Source organism: Lissotriton vulgaris, chromosome 3_2 (assembly GCF_964263255.1).
Source record: "Lissotriton vulgaris chromosome 3_2, aLisVul1.2, whole genome shotgun sequence".
Taxonomy (NCBI): domain Eukaryota; kingdom Metazoa; phylum Chordata; class Amphibia; order Caudata; family Salamandridae; genus Lissotriton; species Lissotriton vulgaris.
In genome coordinates, this window is record NC_141690.1 from 5,353,437 (window position 1) to 5,372,150 (window position 18,714).

Consider the following 18,714-nt stretch of genomic DNA (forward strand, 5'->3'; position numbering starts at 1 on the left):
CCTACATCTCGATGGCTGGATACCGATCGGTAAGGGCCGAAAATCGGTATTTTCGGCCGTTACCGATCGGTAACGGCCTACCTACATCGGGCCCTTGGTGTTGTGTGCTGCTTAAGTGTAGCATGTCCCCTTGCAGTTTTTGGTACTCAGGGATGATTGCAGCTATATGAACTGTAGCAGTATCTAAAAAAAACATCTTTTTTCCCCAAAATCTAATTTTTCTTCTCCCCCTTGGATAAAGTGTAGTTTTCAGCTTTCTCTCAACTTCAAGATATTTGTGACGTCAACAGTTTGTTTCACTGCTGAATGCACCCGAGAGCTTGCTTCAACTTTAGCTTTCACTGCTTTCTAGAACATTGTTCTTCAAGGTTTGAGGTTTGTTTTCGAGGCCGATCCCCATACCACTTGGTAGACAGTTTTGAAGCCTTTTAGCACTCAGAATGAACCAACTGCAAAAGGTTGCTCAGTATACTGGTGATGATGCTTTTCAGGAAGCTCTTTTCGAGGTTGCCCAAATTATATATCACCTCTTGGGAATCTCATTGATTGCATTAGTATCACAATGAAATCTTGGCCCCTCGACCAGTACAATTAGGTTGAGCTTTTCTTAGTTCAATGGTTCCAGGAACAAGCTCCCTGTATTCTAAATTAGACTGGCCTCGATCCTCATCCTCCAAGTTGATTATCCAAGGAGCCTAGTCTTCAAACTCCATGTTAAAATGTTGAATATTCAGGTTGGCTCACAACAATTTCTTATTCCTTCTGAACAGATCCATCAAGCAGCACCATGTTTTTATTTAAACACCCAGATCTACTAATTATTATGCCACCATTTTTCACCAACCATTCTGCTGTTCCTGCCATATTTGCCTTCCAACTGTGATAGGTGCAAAGTAACATTGCAATGCTAATCAATGAAATGAGAGGAAATAGCACTAAAACGCCAATCACGTTCTAAGATCAAGCAAACTTCTTGCACACAATACAACACTTGCAAAGTCAGGTTGGACTGATCCTGTCAATGCAGACCTCTCAACTTTGGAAAGTCATACCACTGACAATAGAAAAATAAGGGGACATAGAGATTCACCATGATTCACAAGCACTCTGACTCCTCAAATAATTACTTTCTCCGTAGTTTCGTTCTGATATGATCTAGCACAGAGCCAACTTTCATCAAAACGTTTCACAATAGATATTATTTATACTGCATCAACAATCTTAATGTAAGAGTTACATACAACAGATGAAGGGTAAAAGTTTTTTAATTAAACTTTATATAACTTTCAAATTCATTTTTCCATAAGAAAAAATTACATGTAAAATTACAAAATTATTTTTCAATAAGATACAATCAATTGACAACTGCAACGTTCATACATTACACAGCAAAACATGGCAAACATCATTATTATTTAAAAAAATAGAGCTCTGTATCTTTACATACACTGGTCCTAAATCATTTTTCACAATTGAAAGGCTATGCCTGTGTTCTTTAGTCTGATTTGCACCAATTGTCATTACATCCTTTACCCCCAATCTACTACTGAATGATTGATACATATTGTAAGTCATAATACTGTTGCTTGTTTCAATATGCTGTTTGACCTGTAGTTGTATTTTCAGTAAGAGATATTGCCTTCATTTTCTGAAAATTATAAACATGTTTCAGAATTTAAAGCACCACAAATTCCTTTTCTTTAAAATGTAATTAATGAATTAAAGCACCATAAAAAGTTGTTGACTGGTACATAACAATTTAAAGACACTGATTATAATGTCCTCTTTATCACAATACTCTAGCTTCTTGTAATAAAGACTTAAAGCAAGGATGCATATTGGTTGTATACCTATTTAAAATGTTTTTAAAATGAAATATACAATGCAAGCATTTATAGTTCGTTCGGAGAATCCTCATTTTAGAATGATCAAAAAAAAGTCATAAAAGGGATTGGAATCCTAACCTAAACATTGTAATTCCACTTCCTGGTAAATATTAAAAATCCAAAATGCACTGCCATAAATAACTAAAGAGTTTTAAAAAGATTCAAATTTCAATTTTGGTGTAATGCTACTCGTTAGTTAATGTGCAGGTTTCCAAGGTTATATATTGTTCTCATAATCCCTAATGCTAATACCTTTACATTATCCGTTTAAAGAATGCTAAATTATCCTTTATAAAATAATAAAGTATGTAGCATAGTAAAGCAATATTTTAAGAAACCTTTTTAATTACCTGTATAGAAAAACAGAATTATAGAGTTTTCTATGTTGCAGTATGTTTGGTGCAGAAAATATTCAATGTTTCCAAGGAAACTATGTTTATAATATATTTCTTAAGAATTAGGATACTTGGCTTTGTATTGACCGGTAATAATAAACATTGCTGGCATAGTTCCAAATATGTAACTCTAAATTTAATAACAGGAACAGTGTAAAATACAACAGTTAAAAATGGCCAAACATGAATATTCTGCCAGATTAGCACACAATCTAATGACCACATTGAGCATAATGCAAAATGTGTGTGCATCAATCTGATTTTATTAGTTTGATTTTCCGTTCAACACTAAGTGGACTTTAGTGTCTATAATTGGGGAGGTTTTCACCCTATATACCTCGATGATTAATATTGAGAACATTTCAGGATGTTCTTTCTGTTTTTTAAAAAAATCTCATTTGAATACTTTCTCACTCAGTTTTTTTTCTCTAAAGTGGAGAAGGCTAACCACTGTGTAAACTGTAGTTAAGTTGCATACAACCCTTATTTAATTTTACACTAGTGACCAAATTGATATGTGTTTAACCTCTTCATAATCCGCTGACAACCCGAAAACAATAAATGTTTAAATACTGCAGCGCTAAGCCAATACAATGTACGCTAACTGCAGTGTTAATTTCTGAACAGCAATGACCAAAACTGCAGATAAGCTCACAGCAAAGGTGCAATATTAAAACTAATTACTCGATGTTTAACAGAATGGTTAAGACTGGTGAACAAAAATAATATGTGCATGTTCTTTTTAACCTCTTGATCCATATAAACTGCAAACCTTGGAGTGATTGTCCTTTGAAATAAAACCAGAACACTTCACTCCACAGTAAGGTGAAGTGCATGATGCATAGTATAAATGGTGAAGAGTCAAATCAAGGATTTTAACAAATGCAAATGGCTCCCTTACTTATTATGAAAAAGAAAAAGTACCACCCATGTTCAGGACTGCATTGACAGGTAGTCCTAAAGAAGTCTCATATAGTCCGCTAGTTAAATCCTTAAAAAACACTAAATTATGAAAATTTTAGGTGGTCACCAGCAATTCTTACTTTCATGCAGACTCTAAATTTCTTCATAGATCTGACAACTGATGACATGTAGTTCTCGAGTTGTACGCTTCTTTATGTTTCTATATGTCCAGTCCACATTTGGGCTCTACATGAGACCTTGTTAAGGTGAAGGTTTCACTTCAGCAACACAGCAAGCTCCTTTTTTTGGTTTGTTAGCGGCAGAGTTGCTTGACTGCACACACAAAAACTCAGAAATCACTCACACTAGAAGCATAACTTTGTCAAAAACAGTAAACTTCAAATAAATCAATATTGTTAAGGGTGTTTGTGAATTCAATTTAGAAGTTAAGAAACATAAAAGACATATCTTTAACATGACCAGAAAGGTGGCAGCTGTATAACTTTGACTAGAAGGCAGTTAAACAATAAAACAACTTTCAAATAGCAAAATTGTTAGTGTTGGCAGTTTTAAATGTCAATGAAATAACTCTTCTGTGTTAAAGATGATCATGCAGCTAGCATTTATTTCAGCATTACTTGTATACACCCAGCTTTTACTTCTTTGAACCTGTGAAACAACAGAAATGAGAGTGAGATTTGAAACATCACAATTATTGTAGAGGTTGTGTGATTGGAGGACTGAACTCCAAACTACATAAACACTTAGAAGGTTGCAGCATTTAAAGCTAATCATGAATCGTTACTGTGGACAAAAAATCATGTTACCTGCCACACTACAGGTCACTCAAATGTACAACAGTCATTAAAGTGGAATAGCGTAACTAAATCTTACAGATTACACTTTTTTTAGTTGATACATCTGGGTAAAATTGGTGCTCTGCTACATTTAAAAAAAGGCAAATAGTCATAAACCTTCAACATAAATTAGGAAAATTCTTAAGCCTTGTCACGTAACACAAACCAACACATTTTAGTGCTGGTGTCCACATCACTGCACTAAAATATTTAGCCATACGTAAATAGTAGCTTCTAGCACAACGAAGTACTGCAGGCAGATTTTTGGGAGTAGTATAGCAGCCAGTGAGGTTGATGTGTGCTACTGCCTCAGGTAATAATGGCCGAGCCTAGGTCATGGAGAGCTGACTAGCTGCTATGGGGACAGTCTGGGCCTGGCTAAGATGTTATTACTATGTAACATGAATTTCATTACAAGAGAGGAGGCTACATTATGCATTAATCTTTTAATGCAGTCACAAGCAGCCGCACTACATCATAAGCAAAACAGTTCTCGAATGCAGTGACAACAAGTAATAAAAGGCATGAGCAACAGCAGAACTGCCTCTTTTAAATGTGGCTCGCAAGCAGATAAGTTGGCTAACCTTACTCTTTTTTTCTTTTTCAAAATTTTTTATTGGTTGTTTCCAAAAGGAACACAAAAGACGTGCATACAACAAAGAAAAAATAGAAATCAATGATGGGTACAATAAGAATGGCGGAAATAAAAAGAAATAAATGCCTAGGCGATAATAGATCTTAGGAAAGGATTATGGAAACTTGGGATAAACAGAAAAAGAAAAGATGCATGACATCAATCGTATACATTGCATAGGTAGTATCAACACAAGCAGAGTGACTTGCAGGCGTTTACATTTATTGAGGAAAATTGACTTGTTGGTAAAGCACGGTGAGAGCGTGTAGGGGCATGATGGGTTGGACTAGATAGAACTGGTAAAAGAGGCGGTGGGGTTGCCATAATTGCCCGTGATTCCTTTAAAATTCGTACCACTGCCATTCCTTCAACGACATGCGAGGCGCTTCAATTTGACATCTACCTTTCCCCCTCATACAACTTTAAAGGCGTATTACTATACAGAAGACCAGAAACTCGGTCGGAATTCCTCACAGAAATACTCACTATTCTAGAAACTTTAGCTATTGATAAATCTGTAACTCTGTTAGGTGATTTCAATTTTCATTTGGACTGTAGTGAAGACAAGGACACTACATCTTTGCAATCCGAAATGGAGGTTTTTGGTCTATCTCAGTTGGTGAAAGGACCTACTCATACTGCAGGCCATACCCTAGATGGTATTTTTACTAACCTGGAAAATATACTAGTGACTGATGTCTTGCCAATGACTTGGTCAGACCATTACCTGGTACTGGCTACAATACAAATTAATAAAATATCTACCGCCACTATACCCCCCCCCCCCAAACGAGAATTGTTCAAGGTCTGGAAAGACGTCAATATTCCCTGTTTTAAGGAGGCGTTACATAATTCTACACCCATATGGGCTACTGATCCAGAAACCGCAATTGAACAATATCACACATGGGTGGGCCAGGCGGCTAATAAACCAGTACCAGAAAAAATAATGTCCAGGAACAGAAGCTCCCCTTCAGCACCATGGTACACCGAGGAGCTTAAAAAACTAAAACAGCAATGCAGAAACAAAGAGAGAATCTGGAGGAAAAAGTATGATAGTGAAGATAGGATAGTGTACAGGGAATTGTTAACCCAATATAAACGTCTGATCACAGAGACAAAAAAGAAGTACTACACTGAGCAAATCGAAAGCGCTAAAAATTCGAATAAAAAGCTCTTTGAAATAACTAAACATCTTGCGGGATGCGTTCCAGACCTTAACCCCCCCTTGCTCACAAGATTTCTGTGATTCATTGGCATCCTTCTTTTTCACCAAAGTGAACGACATATTCTCAGCATTTAACCTGGGTGATAACCAATGCCCTGAAAAAATAAATATACCATCTTCAAGCAATAATTTTTCTTGCTTTGCAGAGGTCACAGAAGATCAAATTCAGGACATTATCAAAACCATCAAATCTGGATCAGCCCTGGATCCCTGTCCTTTAAATACTCTTCGTTCACTAATGGACACTGTCATTCCAGTTATTACCCAAATAAGTAATCTCATGTTCCGCACAGGCATCTTCCCCAACCAGTTAAAAAAAACCTTACTCAAACCCCTCCTGAAAAAACCCGGCTTAGATAGAGCAGAACTTAAAAACTATAGGCCTATAGCGAACTTACCCTTCTTTGCTAAGATAGTCGAAAAAGCCATGAATACCCAACTTGCGGAATTCATCGAGCAACACCATCTGCTCGACGAAACACAATTTGGATTCCGCAAGTTTCATGGAACGGAAACAGCGCTCATCAAAGCAGCGGATGATATCCGATTAATCAGAGACCAAGGTGGCACAGCACTATTGGTGCTCCTAGATTTATCGGCTGCTTTCGACACGGTTGACCATAAGATCCTAGTCAACCGTGTCGAAAAGATGGGCGTGCAAGGCCTAGCAAAAGATCTACTGGCGTCTTTTCTGGCAGAGAGATCCCAGGCAGTTATACTGGGCCAGTTTGAATCCGCCGAGTTATCACTGCCATGTGGGGTACGTCAAGGTTTATCCCTTAGTCCGACACTATTTAATATATACGTGTCAGACCTCGCAAAAACCATCAAGGCGCACGGGATGAACCTTACCTCATATGCGGATGATACACAGCTGATACTGGCTGTCAGAAATGATGGGGAAACCGTGGCGGAAAATTTCAAAACAGGTATGCTGGCCATTGGAAAATGGATGTCAGCAAACTGTTTGAAATTAAATTCCGATAAAACCGAGGTGGTCACTTTTGGCCACCTCAGCCCTAGCTGGTCCCCAACTTGGTGGCCATCATCCTTTGGAGCTGCACCCAAACCAGTCACGAAAGTGAGAAATTTGGGTGTCATCTTTGATGACAATCTAAATTTCATGGCTCACGCCAATCAGACGGCCTCCACTGCCTTCCATAAGTTACGACTGGTCAGGAAGATTCTTCCTTTTCTTCCTACTAATGTGGGAAAGACATTGGTCAGCGCTATGGTTCTATCAGCACTGGATTACTGCAATGGCTTGTTTGCTAATGCCCAAGTCAGGATTATCAAGAAAATGCAGACAATCCAAAATGCAGCAGCCAGACTTCTCCTTAACATCCCCAAATTCAAGCCAATAGCTGAATCTTTGAGGAGTCTTCACTGGCTTCCTGTTAGGAATAGAATTAAATTTAAGACGTTATGTATCGTCTACAAGTCACTACACCATCAAGCGCCTCAATTCCTGTGCGACCATCTTGTCCCATACATTCCCACTCGAATGCTACGATCAGCAGGACAGAATGACTTGGTAGTGCCACGGACTAGGCCGGTCAACTGGGGAGACAGACGTTTCCTAGTTGCCGCCCCAAGACTATGGAATACACTTCCGCAAACCATAAGATCAAGCCCAAATCTTATGTCCTCCAGGAAGAAACTGAAAACTTGGTTATTTAACCTCTGAAAAATTCATAAGATCACATAGGAGGGTAACAAAGTACAGCGCCGAGACGCCTGCGGGCAATTGTTCGCGCTTAATAAATGCTATAAATAAATAAATAAATAAATAAATAAAGAGCCTGTATGGCTTGTGATGGATCGACCCTTGACCCTGCTTGCAGGCAGGTCGCTTCACACGCCACGCAGCTCCACCTTACTGCGCCCGTGCCTCTAGCCCAGCTGCCGCTGCCAGTTCGTGCCAGCTTTGGTATATTTTGCTCATTGTGTGTATTTGCAAGTGTACTTGTGCTGTACTGTTGTGCTGTGTACTTTACTTTTTTGTACTCCCTTGTAGCTGATTCCCTTTATTCCTTCCTCCTGTACCCCTTAATCCCCTGTTTCCTGCCGCTGCGTCCGTGCGGCCCCGCCCCCTCGCCTCGTTCCCGTCGCCATTCCTGCTGCTGCGTCCCCTGCGGCCCGCCCACCCGATCCCCATTCGCTGATCCCCCCTCCCAGCTGCTCCGTCCCCCCCACACCCCTGTACTTATGGCGGCCGCTGCGCGGCAGTGACAGCGACCTTTGACCCTGCTTGCAGGCAGGTCGCTTCATACGCCGCGCAGCTCCGCCTTACTGCGCCCGTGCCTCTAGCCCAGCTGCCGCTGCCAGTTTGTGCCTGCTCTTGACCCCCTGCTCTGGTATCTCTTGCTCAGTGTGTCTTTTTGCAAGTGTACTTGTGCTGTACTGCTGTACTGTGTACTTTACTTTTTTGTACTCCCTTGTAGCTGTTTCCATTTTTTCCTTCCTCCTGTACCCCTTAGTCCCCTGTTCCTGCCGCTGCGTCCCTGCGGCCCCGCCCCCTCACCTCGTTCCCTTCGCCGGGCCCGCCACTGCGTCCCCTGTGGCCCCCCCAACCTGATCCCCATTCGCCGATCCCCCCTCCCAGCTGCTCCGCCCCCCACACCCTCCTACTTATGGCAGCCCGTCTGCGCCCGTCTGCGCCCATCCGCCCCTGGACCGCGCCCAGCGCCAGAACCCCTGAACCCGGCGAACGCCACGAAACCAGACTCCGCTACCACGCCAGCACCCTCCAAGCACTCAACTCCAGCCGAGACCACTGCTGCTTCCAGGCTGCCCCGAAACGCACCCACTGTCCTTTTTCCTGCCGCACCTGCAGCTTCACCTGCGACAGAGTCACCGAACCACCAAGGAGCGGACCCAACCACCTCCGCTGCATACTCCTTAACACACGCTCACTCCGCACGCAAACACGCCGTCAAGCTCTGGAACCTGCTCGCCAACCTCACCCTGGTGGAACGACTCCTCGACACCCGACATCGCGATAGCCGTCCCGGACGGCTAGAAGATCACCCGCAGAGACTGCACTAACGGAATCGGAGGAGGAATAGCCATTGTCCACAAGTACACGCTCAAGGTCTCCACCCACTCAGACGACACCCTCAACTCCGCCGAACACATGCACTTCCGGATCCACACCGACCCCAACACCACCCTCAGAGGGACACTTGTCTACAGACCCCCCGGACCCCAGGCACAGTTCAGAGACTCCATCGCCGACCTCATCAGCACGCATGCCCTCGCCTCCACAGGCTACATCCTCCTCGGGGACCTGAACTTCCACCTCGAGAACAACAACAACACAAACTCCACCACCCTGATCGACAACCTCGCCAACCTCGGTCTCAAACAACTCGTCACCGCTCCCACCCACGTTATTGACCTCATCTTCTTCACAAGCCCCCACGTCTCCTTCAGCCACACCACCGAACTTCACTGGACCGACCACCACTGCATCCATCTCACCTGCGAGAAACCCACCATGCACCACCGCACCCAACAACTACCCCGCCGCTGCTGGAGCTAAGTCACCGAAGCTGACCACAACCCTCACCCAGAACCCTCCCACCGACCTAGAGGCCGCCGTCTGCAACCTCAGACAGCAGATCAACGACTGCACCATCACCCTCGCTCCGCTCAAGAAACCCGCCAACAGCCGCACCAGCAAGAAAGCCACCTGGTTCACTTACGAGGTCCAGACCTCCAAAAGAGCATGCCGGAAACTGGAGACGAAATGGCTCCACGAACGAACACCGGATAGCCACGCAGCCCACAAGGACGCCACCCGCAGACATCACCACCTCTTCAGACTAGCCAAGAGATCCTCCTTCAAAGCCCGCCTGGACAACAACGCACCCGACAGCAAAGAGCTCTCCAGCATCGTGAAGGAACTCTCCAACCCCAGCGCCAACGCCAGCGACATCCCGCCCTCACAAGAACTGTGCGACTCTCTGGCCACCTTCTTCTACCGCAAGATCGCTAACATCCATGACAGCTTCAACACCACGACAGCCCCGACAACGCCAGACCCCACCCGACCTATGGACACCACCCGCATCAACAGCCTGACCACCTGGACCAACGTCCAAGATGACGAGAAACGCAAGGTCATGAACTCCATCCACTCAGGATGACCGTCAGACACCTGCCCTCACCAACATATTCAACAAAGCAGATGCAACCATCGTACCCCAACTACGGAAGGTTATATACATCTCCTTCGAGACAGCCACATTCCCGAAACGCTGGAAACACGCAGAGATCAACGCCCTTCTCAAGAAACCCAAGGCAGACCCCAAGGACCTCAAGAATTTCCGGCCCATCTCCCTGTTCCCGTTCCTGGCAAAGGTCATCGAGAAAATCATCAACACGCAACTGACCCACTACCCCGAGGACAACAACATCCTAGACCCGTCCCAGTCCGGATTCCGAAGGAACCACAGCACCGAGATAGCCCTCATCGCCGCCACAGATGACATCAGGCTCCAACTAGACAACTGCGAAACATCAGCCCTCATCCTCCTAGACCTGTCAGCCGCCTTCGACATGGTCTGCCACCACATACAAAAGTCTTGCCTTCAAGACGCCGGAATCCAAGAGAAGGCCCTGGACTGGACCTCATCCTTCCTCTCCGGCAGAACCCAGAGCGTCCGCCTCCCACTCTTCCTTTCCGAAGCCAACAACATCATCTGCGGTGTACCCCCGGGCTCATTTCTAAGCCTGACGCTGTTGAACGTCTACATGGCCCCCCTCGCACACGTCGCCCGCCAGCACAACCTCAACATTATCTCCTACGCCGACGACACCCAGCTGATCCTCTCCCTCACCAAGGACCCACACACCGCCAAAACCAACCTCCACCAGTGAATGAAGGCCGTCGCCGAATGGATGAGGAGCAGCCGACTGAAGCTGAACTCAGACAAGACGGAGGTCCTCAACCTCGGTCCCACCCCCTCAGCCCGGGTCAACTCCTGGTGGCCGACCACGCTGGGAAAAGCACCGACACGCACCAACCACGCATGCAACCTAGGAATCATCCTCGACTCCTCCCTCTCCATGTCGAAACAGGTCAGCGCCGTCTCCTCCTCCTGCTACAACACCCCCCCATGCTCCGCAGGATCTACAAGTGTATCCCTACTGATACAAGAACGGTGACACAGGCCCTCGTCAGCAGCAGGCTGGACTATTACAACGCACTCTATGCAAGAACCCCAGCCAAACACCTGCGAAGACTGCAACGCATCCAAAACGCTTCCGCTCGACCGATCCTCAATGTCCCTCGCCGCAGCCACATCACCCCCTACCTGAGAGATCTACACTGGCTCCCCGTCGACACGAGGATCACCTTCAAGCTACTCACCCAAGCACACAAAGCACTCCACAACACCGGACCAGCCTACCTCAACAGCAGACTCAGCTTCTACACTCCCACCCGCCAGCTCCGCTCCGCCAGCCTCGCCCTTGTCCCCCGCATCCATCGAATGACCTCCGGCGGCAGATCCTTCTCCTTCCTCACCGCCAAAACCTGGAACACCCTCCCTATCCACCTCCTACCCACCTACCGCAGACCCAAGACCTGCTCATCTTCAGAAAACTCCTCAAGACCTTGCTCTTCGAGCAGTAGCGGCACCCCCCTCCACCCATCCCCAGCACCATGAGACCCTCACGGGTAAGTAGTGCGCTTTATAAGTAAATTGATTGATTTATTGATGGGTTGGAGGCGGAGGAGTAGGTGGAAGGTTCAAGGAGGTTTGTGTGCGCTGAAGTAGTTATCAAGAGTGGCCCACATTTGTCTGTGAGGAGGGCACCATGGAGTGTTTTGAAGTGAAATTTTATCAGCCCCTCTTAGGCTGGTAACCCAATTCAACCAACATTTAAAAGAGGTTTTGTGAGTGTCCTTATAATTATTAAGAACAGTCTTTACAGCGGCAGTGAGGAGTAAACCTAGTAGGGGCCTATCATTATCTGTGAGAGAGTCTGCTCTTAGAAACCTGAATGTCAAGGTGGATAACTCCCTGCTGGGAGAGAAAGGGCAGATATTAGAGAGAAAGGCAAAGATCTTGTCCCAAAAGGGTACTACGCAAACACATTGGAGTAAGAGGTGTTCCAGATCTACATCTTTGTCGTTACAATTCCAGCAAGTTGCATTTTCCTTAATGTTGTGTGAGAAGAGACGCACCGGGGTCCAGAAAGCTTTGTGGAGAAGCCAAAACTTCGTCTGGGAGAGTGTAGGGCTTATTTTGTGTCTCGTAGTCGATTCCCAGGTTTTGGGCCACTCCAAATCTGTAATTGGTAGAGGAGAGAAATTCCCAGAACTGTGTGAGATGTTTATTTAGATTAGAGTGTTGCGGCCGCAGTAGCTTATAAAGCCAGGAGACCTGGTGGCCAAGCTTATTGAGATTAGCTAGATATTTCAGAAGAGAGGGGGGATTTGTGGATAATTTTGCTTTAGAGATCGCTGCTTTAATACTCAAAAAGTTGTAAAACTCCATTGAGTCAAAGTCATAGATGGATTGGAGTTCCTTGTAGGAGAGGGGGTAGGAGTCTCCAAGTAGTTGGTACGGGAAGAAGGTACCCTTTTTAATCCATAGCTCATTGTGTAGCGGCTACCCTTTGTAGAGTATTGCACGATTATACCATAGCAATTCCCAGTTAAAATGTCTTACACTATTTTCTAGGACTTTATCCATTTTTAGCAAGGCGATTTTCGTATTCTGGAAGATGGATTTTGAGCAAGAGGCCATACTAGGGTTAGCAGTTAGGACGGTGGCTGGAGTGAGGTTCCCAAAAAGAGCTTTCTCTACGGCTAAACACACAGGGGTGCAGCCAGTAGGGGGTGAGAGCCAGTAGGAGCCTTGCTTGGCAAGGAAGGCCGTCTGGTATGATTTGAAGTCCGCCAAGTTGACCCCTCCCAAAGATTTATCAAGGCGAAGCTTTTTTATACTAAATCTTGCCTTTTTCCCTTTCCATAGGAACTTGGAAAGTAACGTGTCTAATTTGTGGTGAAAGTCCTGGGATAAGGTGAGAGGGAGCATTGTGATGAGATAATTCATGGGAGGAGATAATCATTTTGATGGTCTCGACCCTTCCCCACCAGGTTATAAAGCGGGGGACCAGCCGTCTAGTTGTGATTACATTTTTTCCAATGTAATGGACTCGTTGCGTTGAAGGGTCTCGAGAAGGGTGCTGCCAAATTCAATACCTAGGTATTTAATGAAACTGGTCTGCCATGAGAGACCAGAGTTTCCTAGCATGTCTTTGGTGCCAAGGATGTTTAGGGGATTGACCTCTGACTTGTCCCTATTCAGTTTGTACCCAGAGTGGGTAGAATATCTCTCTATGGTAGTCATGAGAGCCCCGATGGAGGTCACTGGCTTCTCTGTAACGACCAGGATATCATCCACGTATGCCGCCAGTTTCACCCGTGTTTCCCCGAATCACACTCCCGTAATGTCCTTGTTTTGTTTTATATCTGTTATGAGTGGCTCTAGGGCCAGGAGAAACAATGCAGGTGAAAAGGGGAAGCCCTGCCTGGTGCCCTGCTCTAGTTGAAATGGGTCAGACAGAGTGCCATTTATGGCAATCCTGGCAGATGGAGAGGAGTAAAGGGCCATTACCATGTCAGTATAGGACTTCCCCAGGTTAACCCAGGTTAAAAGCTTGCATACAATGTTTTAAGAAGGACCAAGACACTCTGCCAAACACTTTTTCTGCGCCCAGGGTGATGGCAACAGAGGGGGTGGATGTTATTTTAGCTTTCTCCAGGATATGGCACAGAAGTCTTGTTTTATCATTGGACATGCAGTATTTAAGAAAGCCTACTTGAGAGTTGCTGATCAATTTAGGGAGGATAGTATTAAGTCTGTTGGCCAAAATGTTTGCATAGATTTTGCAATCCAGATTTATGAGTGAGATAGGGCGATAACTTTTTGTTAAGAGGGGGTCTTTACCCTCCTTCGGTATAACGATTATAGTGGCTTCACCCATTGAGTCAGAGACACTAGCTGTGTTAGCAATCAAGTTGAATAATTTCAATATTATGGGGCTAAGAGATTTATCAAACGCCGAAAAGCCGTCTGGGCCAGGAGCTTTGTTGTTTTTGAGAAATTTAATAGAGGAAGAAATGTCTTTGTCTGTGAAGGGGGACTGTAGTGTACTGCTGTCATCTTCTGAGAGTTTAGGGAGGTTTAGAGCGTCCAGGTATTTAGCTCAAGCTTCCGGCTTGCATGTCAGCTTGTTCTTGTAGAGGTCTTCGTAGAAGGCCTGAAAGGTGGCTCGAATTTTGTCTTGTTTGGTGTGGACATTATTAGCGGAGTCTTTAATCGAAGATATTGTGAATTGCTTCGGTCTATGTTTGAGGTAGTACGCGAGCAGTTTCCCTGCTCTATTCCCCTCACACAATTTAAGTACCTTGAACATATTGATCCATACTCCGGTGCATCTACTCACAATCGCATTATATTCTTATTTCTTTTTAATAAGCTGGTCCAGAGAGGGTTTGCTGTCTAAGTTAGCTGAATGGGCAATTTCTAGAGCCTTGATATCTTTTTCAAGTGTGTCAAGTTCCATGTTTAATTTTTTATTGGTCCGCGCTCTAATGCCTATAATGACGCCCCTAATTGTAGCTTTAAGGGCATCCCAAACGATGGAGGTGTGCCTGGGGAATCATTTAATGAGATATAATCACGGATAGCGTTTTCTATTTGTCGTTTGTTCTCAGGAGCCGACAGAATTTCCTCATTGAAGCGCCAATGCTTTGGGGGTAAGATAGAATGAGAGCCTGCAAGTTTAGTACTAATGCAAGAATGGTCAGAAACTAGTTTAGGTGCTATGTCAGTTTCTTCTATAAAATGAGTGAAGGAGCTAGAGATTAGAATATAGTCAATTCTGGAATAAGTATTTTGTGGAGCCAAATAAAACGTGTAGTCCCTCCCATCCGGGTGTTGGAGGCGCCAGGAATCTCTTAGGTTAAATTTTGAGGTAATGCGCATGAGCGCCTCATGAGAACGGGATGGTTGGTATGTGCATTTGGATTGGGTATCTATTAGGGGGTCTAATGGAAGGTTGAAGTCGCCCCCTACAATCAAGAGTTCATCTTGCGGTATGTTTTCAATAGAGGATGAGACAGATTCCCAAAAGTCTGGGTCGTCAGAGTTAGGACCATATATATTTACCACGTGGATCGGGTCCACATCTCTCAACATGTGCATGATTAGTAGCCTACTGTCTGCGTCATGAGTGTGTGAGGTATTGGAGATGTTTGACTTCTTGGAGATTTGGGTGATCACCCCTCCCTTCTTGGGTGCGGCCGAGGAGCATAAAGTGTGAGAAACCCAGTTGAGATTTATAAAACTCATATCTTGCTCTGATAGCTTAGTCTCTTGGAGTAGGATGACGTCCCCTTTGATTTTACTAAGTATCTCTTGGAGTAGGGTGACGTCCCCTTTTGATTTTACTAAGTAGTCAAAGACCTTACTATGTTTCACTGAGTGGTTGAGGCCCTTGACGTTCAGAGAAACTATGTTGAGATTTCCTAAAAGGGATTTATTTTGAGCCATCTAGAGGGTGTTGAGCGCTAGGAGGGTGGGGGTCATAATGGTAGCTATAATCGGGGGGACGATGCCTTGAGTGCCACCCACTGCAGACTAAACACAGCTAAGTATGGGACTAGTTATTTGTGGACGTTCCTTCCTGCAAGGCCACATGTGATGTCTGAATAGGAGCCTACAAATAGTGTATGACTCGTGTGATACTACAGAAGAGGTATTGTCAGAAAAAAATACGAAGCAACAAATAAACAAGAGGGAAACAACCATTAACACATTTACCCTCAACCCCCCAACTTCCCCCTGCTCCCTTGCTCCCCCCATCTCTCCCCTCCCTCCCTACCCACCCCCTCCCCCAGGAAGAATCGAACACAGGAGCTGCGACGGCAGTACCGTCTGGAGGCAGCACAGAGAGATAAACTGGAACAATGAGTCTTCAGGAGATTTATGGATTGAGAACTACACCACAGCTCAGGTGTGGTACTGACAAGGAACACAGGTGATTTAAAACATATGACTAACATATCTTTTAGAAAGGATTTGGCTGGGAACGAACTTGGCAAACTGTGAAATTGTATTGGAAGTATATAACCATCAAGTCACAGAACACCTAAGAGGCATTCCAAAACAGAGTCTAGCACATGATCTAACCCTTTAAAACGAATTCAGCTAGATTCTAACTTGGCAAACGGTGAAGTTGTAATGGAAGTATATAACCATCAAACCACAGGGCCTAAAGAGGCAATCTAAAACGCCTTCTAGGGAGACCTAAAGAGTTCTAGTAAACTGCCTCTGCAGGGACATGTAATCGCGAGAAGTCGACTTGTCCATAAGCCACATTTTGTCAATCGGAAACAAACAATATAGAAAGACACCTGGCTAGAAGGAAGCCAAAAAGTTAAAACAACCAACAATACCAGTGGAGTGCTTGACCAGGCAGTTCATGAGGTGGGAGAGTCCTGGATCTCAGTTTTCCTCTTGTTTGAAGAACCGCTGGACAGGTCCCTGCTCTGTGTTGCAGAGACTTCTAGACGGCGTGCAGGATCATGAGGACTTGAAAAGTGATGTGATCTGCCATTTTCGATGATTTTGAACTTCGATGGACCTGCAAAGGAAAATTGAATATCTTTTGCCTTCAGCTTATTCCTCAGAAGAAGGAATCCTTTTTTTTGTTTCAACGGTTTCCTTAGAGTAGTCGTGGGTGAATATTATGCGTTGACCTTCCCAGGTGACGTTATGAGTTTTCCTGGCAAACTGCAAAATGGCCTCAACATGTTGGTACCAGAGTGGTTTGCAGATCAAGGGTCGAGGGACTTCCCTTCCCTTGACATTGAACATTGGAATTCTATGTGCTCTGTCGAGTTCCAGGCTGTGTTGGAATGTAATCCCCGTGATCATCGGTATCCAGGCCTCGAGGAAGGCTACACATGATCCCGCATCCTTCTCTGAGTTCTCCGAACAAAAGAGATGCGTATGTTTCTCTCCTGTTATAATCTTCTAATTTGGCGTTTTGTCTTTTGAGCTCGTTTGTAGTGCTCTGGAGATGCTTTGTGATTTTGGAAGATTGGGAGGTTCTGTCTTCCACGTCGCTTAGGTGCTGTTCCGCTTCACTGATGCTCTTATTCATCGTGCTCATGTCCACCCGGATCACCGTAAATTCTACCTGCATAGTGTCTGTGTAGCTTTTTTACGAACTCCGGCGTCTGCAATTAATCCAAAACCAGGCGGCTCGCCTGATCTTTAGACTTCCCAAGTCTCGTCATGTTACCCCCTGCTCAAAACTCTCTATTGGTTGCACATCTCTGAACGATCTTTATTCAAGATGGGCTGCATGATTTTTCTGGCTCTGGGTGGCACCGCGCCTGCTTTGATCAACTCCAAGATTAAAGCCTATGTCCCCAATAGAGACCTGCATTCCTCCTCTCAGCTGCTTCTAAGTGTCCCTCGCTTCAGAAGGAAAAAATTCGGAGGCATAAGGTTTTATTCCCTTGCCCCCCCCCCCCCCCCCCCCCCTCTGGAACGCTCTCCTCTTTTCTATCAGGTTTATTCCTACCTACCCTGATTTCCGCAAATCCCTCAAAACTCTTCTCCTCTCTCATACGTTCTCATCCTAAGCAGCCTTCTCTGCCTTTCCCGGAGCTGTCCGTCCTCAGCGCCAAGAAACCGCATGGTGATCGAGCGCTATATAAAACCCTTCAACTTCAACTTTTTTAAGATCATGTCCATAGTGCTTGTCAGGTCTGACCTGGCTTTGATTGGAGATTCTGAGGGTGACGGTTCTGGGGGTACTTTCTTGTTTTTGGTTCTGCTTTCTCTATCAGCCATTGTCAGGGAGGGTGTAGGCGGGTGTAGAAATGAAATAATTTGTTCGGGCGCAATTGTGAGCGAACTCAATGGCGGCCTCTCTATCTCTCCCACTCGCCCTTTCTTATACTTCTGCACCTTCTTGCTGTCAGCACAAGATCTGTTGAGTCACGCTCTGTTCCAGGAGTTTGTGTCAGTGGATGTGAAGAGATCGGAGCGCAGGGACCCGGTGCATATTATTATTCCAGAGCTATGGTGAGTAACGGCAGGAGTGCGGTACTGCTTATGGATCATGAAGCGCCAGCTAGCATATAGTGGACCAGTGCTTGTTGTGGGCAATGAAAAAGTGATTCAGGCAGGATGACAAGATTGGCAGAGTATTTGGTAGGAATACGCCTATTCTATCCTGGTGTAGGCGCAGTCAAAATCAGATTGGCACACAGTTCACCGTCGGCCTCATGCACGGGGATAACTTAGTGTTGCAAGAACCAGTAGGATCAGTGAGTCAGCAAACCAGCGAAGGTTGAATGGTAACAGCAACTCACATACAGGCAGGTTTCAAAACATGGGAGGTTACCATCGGGCTGCTTAGGGCCACTAGGGATGTTCCATTATGCGTGGGGGCGGAATATATGCAGGCGACAGATGGATATTTCTTGCAGCAACCCTGTTAAGCCATATGTGATGAGGCGAGAGGTCTGTGAGGGTAAGTTGGCGCCGTCATATCCGATGTGGGTTTTTTGGATTTGCAAGCTGTAAATTCGCCTCCCGGGTAAGTCTACATGACCCACCGTCTGCATATGCTCGGGAGATCAGGAGCAGGGAGAGTGGTCAACTTGATGCAGCGTGCTGTGCTGACACTTTTCTAGAGGCTTTTGAGGATGAGAGTAGAAGGCACACCGCAGTTGCCGCCGTTTTATAATCGAAGCATACAGTGAGGGGCA

The 18,714-nt window shown here is 45.2% G+C and overlaps 1 protein-coding gene across 5 annotated transcripts in view; it reads right to left on the minus strand.

Moving 5' to 3' along the window:
* Positions 1–1,247: 1,247 nt before the first annotated feature.
* The window catches only part of N4BP2 (NEDD4 binding protein 2), a 1,381,310-nt gene continuing 1,363,843 nt past the window's right edge, over positions 1,248–18,714 (minus strand). For all 5 annotated transcript variants that reach the window (XM_086963958.1, XM_086963954.1, XM_086963956.1 and 2 more), the window contains one exon: positions 1,248–3,853. In XM_086963958.1, coding sequence (XP_086820084.1) covers positions 3,808–3,853 — 46 coding nt within the window. In that variant the 3' untranslated portion in view covers positions 1,248–3,807. The remainder of the gene's footprint in view (positions 3,854–18,714) is intronic.